Genomic DNA, 14,398 nt, shown 5'->3' with positions numbered 1-14,398 from the left:
TGTATTGTATTTTCTTTTTTAATCTTAGAATGTTTACATCTGGAAGAAGCTGATTTTATCATTTCGACGACTCTTCTGTTTTGTAATATTGTGAATGTGATGTAAACAAAGTGTTATTATTACTATTACTTCCTGTTTATTCATAAGTAGATACTGTTTTTAACATATACCTAGAAAATACATACATTGTGTGCTAAGTGTAAATCATTGTTTTCATATACGTTTAACCCCAATAATTACGCGGTCCGTGGCTGCAAACCTCCATAGATGTTAAGCCTCAGATATCTGCATATTTTGTATTGGTCTATTCTTAATTATTTGGTATATCTTTGTAAACTAGTAGAATGTTAAGCATAATAATTAATAATAGTTGCGTCGTGATATTTTTGAAGTGAAACTTCTTTAGAATCGTTGTGATTTCAAACCGAATGCAACGGAAAAAGCGACAGTAAACAGAGGCAGAAACAATAATTCATAAGATTTAACGTGGGAGAAAATGAGATAGTAGGCATTATACAGCCTCTCTTTACTGCCGCTTTTTCATTTGATCGAATTTTAAACTTTCGATGTTTTAGTTTTTGCCAAATTAAAAATTTATATTAAACTTATAAATTAAAATTTATCATTAAAATATACTGTTTTAAAAGAACACACACGTTTAGATAATGGAAAATTATTAATTTATATATGATTAATAATTAAAAAATTGTTTTTGAAGGTTTCACTTCTACCATGTGTGAATTGCACATATGTTTTTTTAGTGCAAGCAATAATTACGCATAAAGAAAATCCCGACGTTTCAACTTAGATTAACATGAACTCTATCTACCTAAAGAAAACTAAATTCACATGAATTAAAGTGTAAAACAGCGTTTTCTATAAGCTGCCTTTTCTATTTATAAAAATAGGTGTCTAATAGCAACGGAAAGCTCACCCGATGTAACCCTATACATCATTAAACGCAACACCTTCAAATTTATTTTTATTTATTTATTTTCCCGGATTTTACACTAGGAGTATATAGAATATATAATCAGTTCAGAAGTTTATCCATTACAAACGAACGCAAAAGACAAATATATCATATTGCTGTAGATGAAAATGTTATCAAAAGAAAAAACTAACTTCTTTTTCATATGTCTGTTTTATTTTATTATGTTTGGTTGACCCACAGTCCATAGATAGCTTTTATCGAAACGTTAGTGTTTTAATCGGACAATTTTAATTATGTTGTTGAGTAATTGTTTATAAATAGTTTAGTTAAAAATCTGTCTGTAAGTACTAATTAAATTTTATACTAAACATTTATTTATTCAGAAGATTTACATACTTAACTAAAAATCTTCACATATAGTTTTTCTTAAATAAGAACATGAAACAATAAATATTATGGCTGTAGAACAAAAAAGAAAATCAGAATATAATTTAGTTGTCAATAAAAGGTTACGAAGTACATCATAATCGAAACATTGAGTGTCGGAGCTTGCTGCCTTGCCGTCACCACACTCGCGGCGAACTTAATGTCAATTGTCAATACCTCATTAAATCTGTCCGCTGCTCTAACCATAAAGCTGCTTCCTCTATAATTTGTATTTAATTAAGGTACATTGTAATAGGTTCATGTTTCTTAGAGTTTTGTTATGTACGTAGGTTTACTTTGCTTAACAACTCTACATTCGTCCGTGTAGCTATTTTCATAAGGTTGAGAGTGTCCGCAATATACGCAACATGTTTTATACATCTATCTATAGCTTTGTCAAACTTATTAGAACTGTATTAAGTAAAACTTCCTTAATAGAGTTCTAATAAGAATAAGAAAACTTTGTCTCAAAATGTGTGTTGGACGTGCAGTTCATACCTAGTAATAAATAATTACAATATTATATAAGTACAAAAATCAGACAGCTGGACCAATTCGAGTATTTTTTTCATTTATTCCATGAATTAAAAAAAAGTGATGAATTATAGAGAGGAAAAAAGTAAAAAAAAACATAAAAATTGGACGGGACTAAAATATTTTTTTTTAATTAAATAAAAATCTATGATTTTTTTATAATTTATTTACGTTTGTTTCTATTACAAAAAGCTTAAATATATAAGTCTGTATGGTAATATACATGATATTTAAGGCACAAATCTAAACATTAAATATAATGCAAAAATACCAAAAAATTCAAACCTTAGAGTACCAAAGTTTTCACCGAAAAATACTAAGGTATGTAACTTCGTAATTTATTTCGACGGAAAAACAACTTTTCTTGTTTGGATTCGCCTATTCGCGCATCATAGCTCGCAGATATTTTATTATTTTAAGTTTATAGAAGTGAAACTGAACGTTTGATTCGAAGATTCGAATTTCTTCTCTAACAAAAATATATAATGACGATAACAATATAATCATTCAATTACAATTAATATTTTTTTTATTCTATTTATGTAAAAATTTGTTAAATATTTTACAAAAAATATATATTTGTTTTTTTTTATTTAATTTAGAAATTCTCTAATTTAACATTATTTAAAGTTGCATCTCATTTTTCGAAAAATAAGGTCATAAATATAGTAAAGTAAATAAAGTTTCACTTCTTACGTGCTCACACTAGTACACGCACACAATTTTTTAATTTTTTAATTGATATTCTTTTGTGCAACATATTTAATGTAAAAGGGACGGCATAAAGGAAGCTTGTTCGCTAAGTTTCGACTTTAAATCCTACGCTTAAAGCATAAAAAGATTAGTTCAAGATTTGGAAATCATTTTATACTCGGTATGATGCAAAACATTCCTGACTGTATACTGGAATGCCTTAAATTCCACGTGAAAATCTAAATCACCATCACCTAGCTAACCTTAATCTAAATCAGGTTCTTTTTGGAGGTAAACATAACCATGTTATTTTAATATTTGAAATCGGACTGTTGTGGAGACGGAACACCCGGCCGGCAGGATAATATAATATGTAGGTCCCTTTTTGATATGGGGCTCAGATTACTGTATATATGCCGTGATCATTTCTAATTGGTGATCAACCTTCTGTGCCTGACACGTCGTCGTATTTTTGGGTCTAAGGGATGCATATCGAACCCATTAGGCCAACACTGCTGTATGTAATTTTACTATATTTGCTTTGCATTAAGGTTGAATAGATGCGTTTTGATTATTGTCAGATGGTTGAACATCAATGTTTTTCTCATCATTAGGAGGCTGCTCTTGCAGATCCTTAACAGTTTGAGATTCATCTCTAATACCCTCTAGGTTTTTTTGTACTATTGAATTGTCTTCTATTCCATTTTTCTCTTCTTCATTCCCTTCTTGTTTACAGGTTTCATTTTCTTGCTCCATTTGTTCGTTGGAGTTCTGCGATATTATATTTATCATTGTTTTACTTTCCTGATTCATGCTATTATACAAATGTGAGAATGTTTTATTAAATTCGTAATATATCGGTGGTTCGCCCAATAAGCTTGTTCCGGAGTTAACAGTAAAAGGAGGTATCATTCCAGGATTCATCATAGTATCTAATCCATAACCCGTTCCCATATAATAAGGATACCCATAAGGATAATACTGATTTATGTCGACGTCACTGAAATATAAAAGTTTTAAACCAAAAATATATCAAGCAATTTTTTTCGAACAAAAGGAAGGTATGGAATGTTGCTACTAGACCGCTACCAATAAAACTAAATCGTATTTTAATATTATTTTAAGGAAAAACATTTCTTAAATACAGGGTGGCCAAAAAGTCGTGGATAAAACGCAACTAGATGGAACGCAAATAGCTAGGTCATCAGCTGTGAGAGGACCTCATCTATCCGCTAGTAACTAGTTGTATTTGATCCACGACATTTTGGCCACCCTGTGTATGATCATCATCTAGTATACACTTCTGGGCGTTTACTTCTTCTCAGAACTCTCTATAGTTACCTGTATTAATATTATTAAGGAGAATTATTTGTTTTTTATGCTTGTAAGTGCTAGTATCAGGATTCGAATTTCTGGAATGAACTTTATCTAAAAGCGCATGCGTATTTAACACTCGCATTTACGGTGAAGGAAATAATTGTGACACAAAGCGTCGACGACGTATCACAGAAGCCTGATAACCTACCTATTTAATTTTTTTTTCTAGTGTTTGAAACATACCAACATGGAACATTTGCTTTGCTGCCCCAGAGCACTTAGCAAAATTTCTGTTCACTTTTCCGAAATGGAAAAACTTTTTAGGTTGTTCTGTGATATTTTCTCCATATGAACCCCGGAGTTCATATCATAAGCATTTAATTAACAAATAAAACGTAGTGTTAATAAATAATTTAGGGTTTTAAAAAATAAATTATTGGGCTGAATACCCCTTAAGGGTTAGATAGATAGATAGTAGCCGATTCTCAGACCTACTAAATATGCATAATAAATTTCATAAGAATCTGTCTAGCGGTTTCTGTTGAGTATGGGAACTAACATTGTAACACGAGAATTTTATATATATATATATATACTATATATATATATATATATATATATATATATATAGAGACAACTTACGGTACAGCTATTGATGGATAGATAGGCAAAGGATTGTTGTTTAGCCAAGTGGCAGCAAGTTGATAAATGTTTTCGTTCTTTTTGCGTTTTCTGTTACATAAATCCGTCGCAGTCTTATTCAGTTCTTGCATCTGTAAAATAATTGGGAAAATGACATGGTCGAAATACGAAAATCATATCATTTCTCTTAGGAAATTTGGAATTATGTTTCCCAGTACACGCTAAATGTCACCGAGAAAAATACATAAAAAGAAAGAAGAAAAGTTTTTTAATGACGCTTTCAGGTACCACGCACCTAATAAACTCTAAGAAGACACAGTTCGAAGCAAAGACAATTGCTTTAGAGCATGGAAGATATTTCAGAGTTGATTCGATAAACACATTCCATCATAAAAGGTGATTTAAGTTAATGATAAAAAAAACTTACGTTCAATTTTGGTTTCCCTTCTTTTTCAGGTTCCGGCAACATTTTTGCTATAAGAAGAGAAGATGTTAGAAAGGGCAGTATTTTTCAATCAATTTGTTTTAATTTTTACCAATTTATAATAATATAGTCAATAATTCCAGGACTTGATTTGGACTTGATTGAAATAAGTAAAATAAAACTTTGGGATAACAAAAAATCTATCTATAGACCTCCTTAGTACACTTTACATCACCAAAAGTTATCTACGCAAGTGAATTAAAATATACATACTTTTTTTACACACTAGGGTTTAAATACAAAAAGATCTAGTCCTTTATGGTTTTTAAAAATATCCAAGTACTTATACAAAATAATATATATAAAATATTATAGAACTTATTTTAAAAGAGTGGAATTTCTTTCTCATTCTTCTCCACACGAGTTTCGTTAACGCTTTACGCTACGGAAGTTGCAACTAGAATCAATTTTATATTTTATTTAACGTCCAAAAGCCATTTTAGGTGGTCTAAGCGGAATAAATGATTTGACATTGAGTTACACCTATCGTTCCAGCTATCTTTACATTCACATTTTTGAGAAGAGAAAAATAACTTTACCATAATTTTCCTTGAATTTGGTTTTAGTTCGTGGTGTCTCTCGTAATCGATCACGGTCCCGCGAATCGCGTCTGTATCGATGCTTATATCTTGAATCCTGTCGATGTCTTCTTTCTCTGTCTTCTTCATCCCTCTGTCTCTCTCTCTCGTTATAACACAGTTTCGATTTCTCCTGGTGTCTCTCTCTATCGTTCATGCGACTCTCTTCTTTACTATCTTTATCTTTCCAACGTGCCTCTAAACGTCTCCTTTCAATATCATCTACCTCACGAGAGACAGAACGGACATAAACACATCCCTCTCTATCGTCAGAATACTTCCCTCTTTTGTTCATCCGTCTCTCTCCCTCACTATCTTTATCTTTCCAACGTGATTCTAAACGTCTCCTTTCATTATCATCTACCTCACGAGAGACAGAACGGACATAAGTACATCTGTCTCTATCGTCAGCATATTTCTCTCGTTCGTTTATCCGACTCTCCCTATCACTATCTTTATCTTTCCAACGTGATTCTAAACGTCTCCTTTCATTGTCGTCTACCTCACGAGAGACAGAACGAACATAAGTACATCTCTCTCTATCGTCAGCATATTTCTCTCGTTCGTTCATCCGACTCTCTCTATCACTATCTTTATCTTTCCAACGTGATTCTAAACGTCTCCTTTCATTATCATCTATCTCATGAGGAACAGAACGGTCAACACGATCACTTGTAAATGTAACTTGTCGGGATCGCGTTGAATCTATTTCAGCTAATTTTTCTAAGTTTGTTCTACAAAATTTTAAACAATGTATAAACTCGTACATGTTTTTTTTACAATTAACGTAGTAAGTAAAACTAGACTTTGATAGCTACAAAATACAAAACTCCAACTCTATGCTTTTGTATATAATAATAATATTTAAATCGATATAATAAAGCAAATTACTTATAACGACTTAAATATCGGGATCTAAGCCTTTTTTTGAACGTTATAGTGGGCAGGAGGCACATCTCATGTTAAGTGATACCGCCACCCATGGACACTCACATTGCCAGAAGCCTCACAAGTGTGTTGCCGGGCTTTTCACTTCAGCGGGCAGCTGGTTCAATTTAGTGGTGGTGCGTGGCAATAACTGCTTTAAAAAAAACAGTCAGTTGTGGAACAACGGACGTCGAGGTAATATATGATATTTTGTACTCTTGACGTCCGGTGATGACAATCGGTTATTTTGACTGTAATTAAATAACCTTTACTCAAGAGTATTTAATTTGCGTTTTCGATAAACAAATGAGATATAAACTAAAACTTCAATATTTTAAAATTGTAACTTACTTCAATATATTCTCTTTCCCAGGCTTATTGCGACGTTTTTCTTTCATACTTTTTTCTGAAACACATTAATAATATTAGTAGCTTTCATTAAAGCAGCCGGCAAATATTTTTTTTAATTTTAAAGATTAAGTCTTGTTGAAGAACTATATACGAATAAAGGTCATACATCCGTTATCAACACCGTAGGTAATAGCAATACGAATATACACCTAACCCTTCAATTTATATAGGGGCACTACAACCCTATATTTTGGTTAGCAGATTGCATCCGATTCCTCGATAATTTTTAATTTATAGACAAGTAGGTTTAATTATTAGTCTTCTGTCTAAAATTTGTTTACCGGCATGCCTCAAACTTAAAAAAAAATTTAAGTTTGAGGCATGCCGGTTTCCTCAAGATGTTTGCCTTCATCGTATGAGCAAGTGCTATTTGCGCACAAAGAAAATTCCTTTCAGCACCACCTCAGAGCTGAAGGTACGCTTAAGCCACGAAGCAAGGAAGTCTAATAAAAACGTTAAAGTAGGATTTTTTTTGACAAGACTGTCGGATCCGCTAGTATAATAAATATATTAAAGTACGATAAACAATAGTCATTTCAATATTGTCTCTTAACGGAATATTTTTCTCTCTAAGTCCTGAATTCCTCAGCTTACCCTTCTTAGGAGTAGGTTCACTATCTGAGTCACTACTGATACAAATGCTAACTATCTTCTCATTTTCTATGAGCCTATTAAAATTTCGAAATTTTTCATACGCCTTCTGGCGATCGGAAATCCAGTCAGTCTCAAAATGTGGGTTATGCTCTATAAATTCCTGAAATAGAAAAACACTTATATTGTTTAGCCGATTTTTATTCAATTTATGACATTTAAATCAATAAAGTTGATTAATTCAAAACATTTTATTCATATTAGTGCAATGTACACTTCGTCTGTTGAAAAAAATGCTTATAAATTTACTGACAGTTCTAAGACGAAGGGCGTAGGACGGGCAAAAAGAAATAATGGACACTCTTTTAAATCACTTTTTTTTTTACAAAATGTTTGTAAGTTCCTGAAACCATTAAATCACACGAAAAGCATCGTTGCATGGCAAGACTAGTTATTATGTTTTCCAATTTATATTTTATAAGTAAATTATAAATCTTTCATTTAAACAGTATTAAATGAAAAAAAAATAACACAAGAAGACAGTTTGTCCGAACAGCGATATTCTTCCATTATTTATTACCAAAATTAGGTTAGACATAAATTGCATATAAGTCTTAATTTAGGCTGGATCGTAATTTTTCCATTATGTCTCAGTGGTAGGGGAGCCCACGATGCTAAATGGGGATTTACTCGAGCGTCGTGGAGACCTATTGGGTTGCAAAGCTTAGATGATAAGAAGAAAAAAATGTTATATGATATATACCTTTTCATCGGTGGGGAAAGCGGCTATAGATGTTTAAATATGTAAAAAAAAACTGTTGCATGGACATACTCGAGCGCGTCAGATATTGATAGCATCAATGTCCTACATATTTTTAATAATGTACGTATGTTAATCTGATCATTTGCATGATGGGGGTGGTTGTACGTAAGGGTTAAAAATGAAAAAAAAAAATTTAATCGAGCGCGTCAGGTTTTCTAAGGGGGTGTTAAGTGCACCAAAAAAAAAGCTCTCATTCAATAATCTGACGATTTCGATCTGACGCAAACTCGCAGCCATTATTATAATGTGCAAAAAAAAATCGCCATTTTGAAATACTCGAGCGCGTCAGATTAAGATATATATGGTTCAGATTTATATTCTAAACGTACTGTCTCATAATCTGACGATTATCTAGAGGGATTTGCCTAATCTGACAAAAAAAATATTAGAAAAACGGTTCACCCTAAAGGCCATCCCTGCAATTCCATTCCTGGGCGCTTAAAATTGTACTTATGAGCTCGCTGAGTTCAAAGAAATAATATTTCTATGCGTTTGAGTTCTCCCAGCTCGAAAGTCTGATAGAAGTTTGATAGAACACTAGTTTTGAAATTTTCAAACCCCAATAACTTTTGAATGGATCAAGTAATTTTCCCGCGGTTGACGGCGATCGACGCATTTTTTAAGCTGTAATTATTTAATTTCATCAAAAACGATAATCCGATATGAAATGTCGAAGTTATGTGATAGAAACACTTTTTTCGGTTTTCTTTCGTTCACGATATCTCTCGAACGAATCAACCGATTTTGACCAGTTTGGTGGCGATCGACGTCGTTTTTCAAGCTTAAAGGTGGATTAGTTTTTAAAGTTGATGGATAAAGCCGTTTAAAAGTTATTGCAAAAAAACACTTTCAAAAAAACAAATTGTTATTTTTTTAGATTTTTCAAAATTTCTCAAAATCTATCGGTCTGAATCGGTTCAAATTCACATGAAATCTAATTTTGAGGGAAACGCGGAGATGGAAATGTAGGCATCACGCAGCTGCACGCGTTTATCGCACGAACTTTATCGACGAAATTTTGTTATTTCGGCTTGCGGAAATCGTCAGATTATATATTTTTCAATATTCTTGAATTATTTCATTCAAAATAAAAAAAAATTAGCTACGCTCGAGAATGTCAAGATGACGTTTTCTTTTTACAACTTTGCTGCCCTCCCCTCTCTTTACGTCACTCTCAAATTGTCAGATTAGTGGAATATACACTTTTTAGGATGTGATTAACTCACACTACCTTAATCTGACGCGCTCGAGAATGTCTGATGATCAATTTTTTTTTACTAATCTGATCCTGTATCCTTCACGGGCGGCCTTATATATGGGCCTCATATTTGGTGGAGGTACCTAACCGGGTACAAGGTATCCCCCTGTATATTAATCTGCCGCGCTTGAGTAAATCCCGAAATCCCCTCTTGGGCTCCCCTACTACAGTAAAGACACATAAATATAAAAAAAACTCTCACGTGGAACAAAATGCAATTCTATTTTTTTGCGAGTGATCTGCGAGTAGCCCTAACCTCAGTCGCAGAGTGCCTGTCATGAATTAAAAAAAAAATTATATCATATTATAAGTATTTTGATTATTGACACTTACATTATACTTGTTAGCGTGTATGATTGACTTCAGATGATTTGAGGCAGATTGCTCGTCGCCCATAAAGTGCTTGCACAGCTTACAGTACCACGCTGTTGATGGCACATAGAACTGAAGACCTAAATATATTCGTTTATTCAATCGATTTCTATTATTTAACACAAATAACAACTCAAAAATTAAATTATTTTCTCTCTACTCTCATTTTCTCGAAATATCATAAAGAATACGGACTTATATAAATAATAAACTAATATGTTTAAATTTTAATATAGCTAAATATTTTTTAGCAGACGTTATGATTAACCTGACCTGTGTCCCCGAAATGAATTCTGGGACGCAAATTTATCCCGTAACTAAACATTTTACCTAATATTAAGGGTACCTAAATTATGTGATTCGTAACTTTTAAACCAATTCTAAATAATTACTTTAAAGTGTTTTTTTTTTCATTGACTATTTATTATTTCACCTATAAAGTGTCCCGTTTTGACTATAAGAATCCGAGCCACATCGAAGTGTCAACCAAATCTTTAAAATAGTTTTCCCTCGCATCTCCACAGCGTAGCGCACATATTTCTTGTGAGATCTAATACACGCCAATTATATATGTATGTATTTATATAATTAATTTTTAATACTTAAGTTTAAATGGCTGCGTAAATTTTCCCGTACTTAAATGTGAAATTGTATTTGTGCAATTATTTAAAAGCTTTTTATAAAAGTTATTTTATTACAAACTAACAACTAACCTTTAATAGGCGTTCGTTTTGAGGGAGCAGAAGGCACATGAGGGAAACCTTCGTCGAAACCCGTCTCTTCGCTCCACGGCTTCTCAATGTGGTCTGCACTTTTTCTATGACATCATTAAAGACATGCGTTTCATATTCAAAAACACGAATCAGACAGATTTGTGAAATCACCACTAAATCATTCAGCATTAAGTTCTTAAAAATACTTTTTTCAGCTAGTTTAAAAAAAACACAAATAGATAATATCCAAATAATAATCCAAAAGATTAAGTAGTTTAAAGTAACATAACTATTAGGAAAATATCTTACTCCTGATGAAGGCTGGTATGCAAATGTTTTAGAAAATCTTTCGCAGTCTGTGGGAACATGTTACAAATCCGACACCAGTGTAACTCCGGGTCATAATATTCGTAATTATATTTATATTGTTTATGTGCTTGGGTACTACAAAAAATGATTAAATTTTAAACACACTTGATGCAATTTATCTAATTTAAATATTTATATGAAAAATCTTAAGATGTGCTTGTAAGCTTTAGCTAACTTAAGAGGCCATTTAAGTACTTATAACTAAGTTAAAGACAGCATTAGTGAACTTTCTTTTCACTTCCATTTAATATTAATTGTAAATAAAAGTCAAATAAAGGCGGTAATAAAACTACACCTGTCTTTTATTTCTGGATTGTAAGCTTCAGAACATTCTGCTTCTATGATTTCATCCAACAACTTTATAACATTGCCGGTAGCCTTCAACTTATTATGGAGGTCCAACTATTGACATGCAAGTGACGACAATAAAAAAAACACAGAAAAAATCACAAAAAGAAACATATTGAATCTATAAATACTTCATTACTATAACTTATTAACAAAGTTTCACATTTGAATCAAATTTAGAAATAAAAAAACTTGATGTTGGTTACTAAAAAAAATGCACTCCTGGTACAAAGTTTTACAAGAAATTTAAAAACTTGAAGCAACTAAGGCTGAACTGTTAAGACTAAACATACCTGCAGTTTATTATTATTTTTGACCAATTTATCAGTACTAGGTGATTTGTTGCTTTTACTATGAAGCTTTAAAGCTTTCAATTTATTTTTAAGCACTGTAGCACTTTTCTTACAATTGTCCCTTTGTCTTATTAATATGGTGATATGCCGTGAATTATCCAATTGTGCTGTGAAAAAATAAACATTGCATTGTTTGATATATATGATAGTGATATAGGATAGTGTAAAATGCAATCAGAATAAGCTGATAGACACATTATTTTTAAATCTGTTTTAGCAAATCATCATACTTACTTGAATTGTTTGACAAAGTATTGTATTTCAATAGATGTGATATATCATATTTAGTCTGTGAAGGCTCCTAAATAGAAAAAAAAATATTATGGAATAGAACTATATATAATTTATTCATAAATATGACTTTTAAGTCTAATGTCCTAATACTCCTCTCCTCGCAATCATTTCCTTCATCATACAAACAAGTGTTTAGTAGTCTTCCTGAATACATGTTAAATAAGAGTTGACGGCTAACTCTGTAGGGGCTTTGGCCTCAGCTACCAGCATTTTTTCAAATTATAGGGCAACTTTGATCAATCTTCTATGCCTGTTATAGATCGTAGATATTTGGGTTTAAATATTCTTTGCAAATCTTTAATTTCACCAGACAGTTTTTATTGTAAACAAAAGTTAGGAACCAAAAAACTGGGGATCCTTAAATTATTTAGACAAAATATTTTTAAAGGGAACCTGAGCACTAGTAGTTTGCATATCTGTAAAAAGTTTGAGTCTATTCCTTTGTAAATTTCTGTGATAGACATCAGATTTGGACGTCTCTGAAAAATTAAAATACAAATATCAAGAACATTTAATTGTGGTTTTAATAATATATATTAACATACAAAAACAATAAAGTATAAGTAAGTAGTAATAACTTTTATTAATTAATATAATTGATAGATTTGAAACAAAAATTCAAAGACATAATAATTATGGTTTTAAAAATTTTGCAACTGATAAAATAAATCAAGGGAGCAGTTTGAACTGTCAGGAAATAAATACAAGGAGAGAAAAGTAACTAACATCAAATAACTAAAATAAAATAATAACAATCCCAAAAATAACTCACCGTCATTTTTTTCTGTATAGTCAAACGTACATATAGAAGTATCTTCTTCATCTTCACAATATAGTTCACTAAGGTCGGGCAACTTAGCTATTTCGTCTAAAATGTAACTATCATCATTAACAGCTTCTGAGATAATAGGGCTACGGTCTCTTGCGTTCTTAGACTGAGGATTTTCATGTCGTTGCAATAAGACATCAAAAACTTCTTTACTTTTTGTCTTAATATTTTCAGACATGGTGTTTTAATTATTATTTACCTATTTTAAGGTGTAATTGTATGTATTTTAGAAAACATCAATATGTTAAAAAAACAACATTATTGAAGTACTGATCTTACTGTATTTATATTTGAACAAACAAGAATTCTTTACTAATAAAGTTTAAGTTATGAGTTATGACTCTAGTTGTTACTTGTTTAGGATTTGCCTTGAGAAGCTTCAAGCTATCTCAAATTCGATGGTGGTGATAAATGACAATTGACAACAATGAAAAGAAGCGCTGGCGCATCTGAGACATTTACGGGAATTGCAATAATATTGAAGATTTCGGGACAAAAGGTAGACTTCAGAAAGAAGAGCAGGCGCATCTGAGATATTTTTAAAAAACTGGCCCTAGTGTCTTTTGCTAATAGACTCTTTTGCAAATATCAACTGAGTCCTTCCATTTCACCGTGAGTTCTCCAGCTTGTGCACGAGTGGTCGACCAGTTTTCTTCAAACAAGAAGTTATTCTATTATTTTTATAGTGCTGAATGATAGATTGGAGACCTGGGAATTATCAAGTCTTTAGATATTTGGTAACTTGATTTGCCAGCATCGACCCCACAAACTATTTTCAAAGCTCACACACGAGTTTGCCACGACCCATTGTTATTTGAAAACTAATGAAACACACTGGAAATTTCAGAAGTTATACTGTCTCACTTGACAAATGAGACGAAGTATTACTTTTACAAATTTAAAATATGCAACATAATTACTAATAATATCTAAGGACAAATAAGAATAATCTTATTTTAATCACCGATAGACGATCTCTTTTACATCGATTAACAATTAGACGATTTATTTTGCTTATAACTACTTCGAATTTAAAACAGGATATGTGCCGTGTGATATGATTGTGTGTGATCAATATTAGGCCCCCTCTTGTTTCTTATTTATATTAACAGTATCAGTGAGTTGGGTTCAAAGGAGACATCTGCCTTTATACAGACGACACAAGTCTCTTTTAATTTGGAAACTCGGTCGAAGCTCTAATCATAATGATCTTAAACTGTTACGATTGTGAGTGGTTTCAGTCAAAATCTTTTAATATTACAAAAACAAATTATGTTCTTTTTGCAGCAAAAAACTAGTAAAATTTACTTTAAAGAAAAACCAAAGAAAAATATCTCGGACTTATTTTGGACAGTAACAGTAACTTGGAAGCCACACCTAGAAAAAAATAAACATAAACTAACCCCACTTACAGGTGCACTATGAATTAATAATATAAGAAATTGTCTCCCTCGAAAAGTGTATCTTATCTATAATTCTTTGGTAAAGCCTCATATCGACTA

At 31.8% G+C, this 14,398-nt stretch overlaps 1 protein-coding gene across 1 annotated transcript; it reads right to left on the bottom strand.

Moving 5' to 3' along the window:
• Window positions 1-2,562: 2,562 nt before the first annotated feature.
• Window positions 2,563-13,775, bottom strand: LOC110995201 (zinc finger matrin-type protein CG9776). Its single transcript, XM_022262260.2, has 14 exons — window positions 12,840-13,775; window positions 12,461-12,546; window positions 12,008-12,074; window positions 11,714-11,880; window positions 11,368-11,474; window positions 11,013-11,147; window positions 10,704-10,807; window positions 9,952-10,070; window positions 7,541-7,700; window positions 6,887-6,941; window positions 5,570-6,342; window positions 4,974-5,020; window positions 4,547-4,677; window positions 2,563-3,587 (listed from the first exon to the last, which is right to left on the bottom strand). Exons 1-14 carry the CDS (start codon window positions 13,072-13,074, stop codon window positions 3,134-3,136), a joined length of 2,640 nt encoding a protein of 879 aa, XP_022117952.2. The 5' UTR covers window positions 13,075-13,775; the 3' UTR covers window positions 2,563-3,133.
• Between the last annotated feature and the right edge of the window lie 623 nt (window positions 13,776-14,398).

Source organism: Pieris rapae, chromosome 18 (genome assembly GCF_905147795.1).
Source record: "Pieris rapae chromosome 18, ilPieRapa1.1, whole genome shotgun sequence".
NCBI lineage: Eukaryota > Metazoa > Arthropoda > Insecta > Lepidoptera > Pieridae > Pieris > Pieris rapae.
Note: the sequence above shows the minus strand (reverse complement) of the source record. Positions and strands in the feature narration are given on the sequence as shown.

Bases quoted from the DNA above. Each gene is read 5' to 3' on its own strand.
- LOC110995201 (XM_022262260.2), bottom strand. From the start codon at position 13,074: ATGTCTGAAAATATTAAGACAAAAAGTAAAGAAGTTTTTGATGTCTTA. The intron at 6,942-7,540 runs GTAAGCTGAGGA...AATGTGTTTCAG, and splicing joins TGAACCTACTCCTAAGAAGG to AAAAAAGTATGAAAGAAAAA. The intron at 3,588-4,546 runs GTAAGTTGTCTC...TTTATATTTCAG, and splicing joins TATCCATCAATAGCTGTACC to TGACGTCGACATAAATCAGT.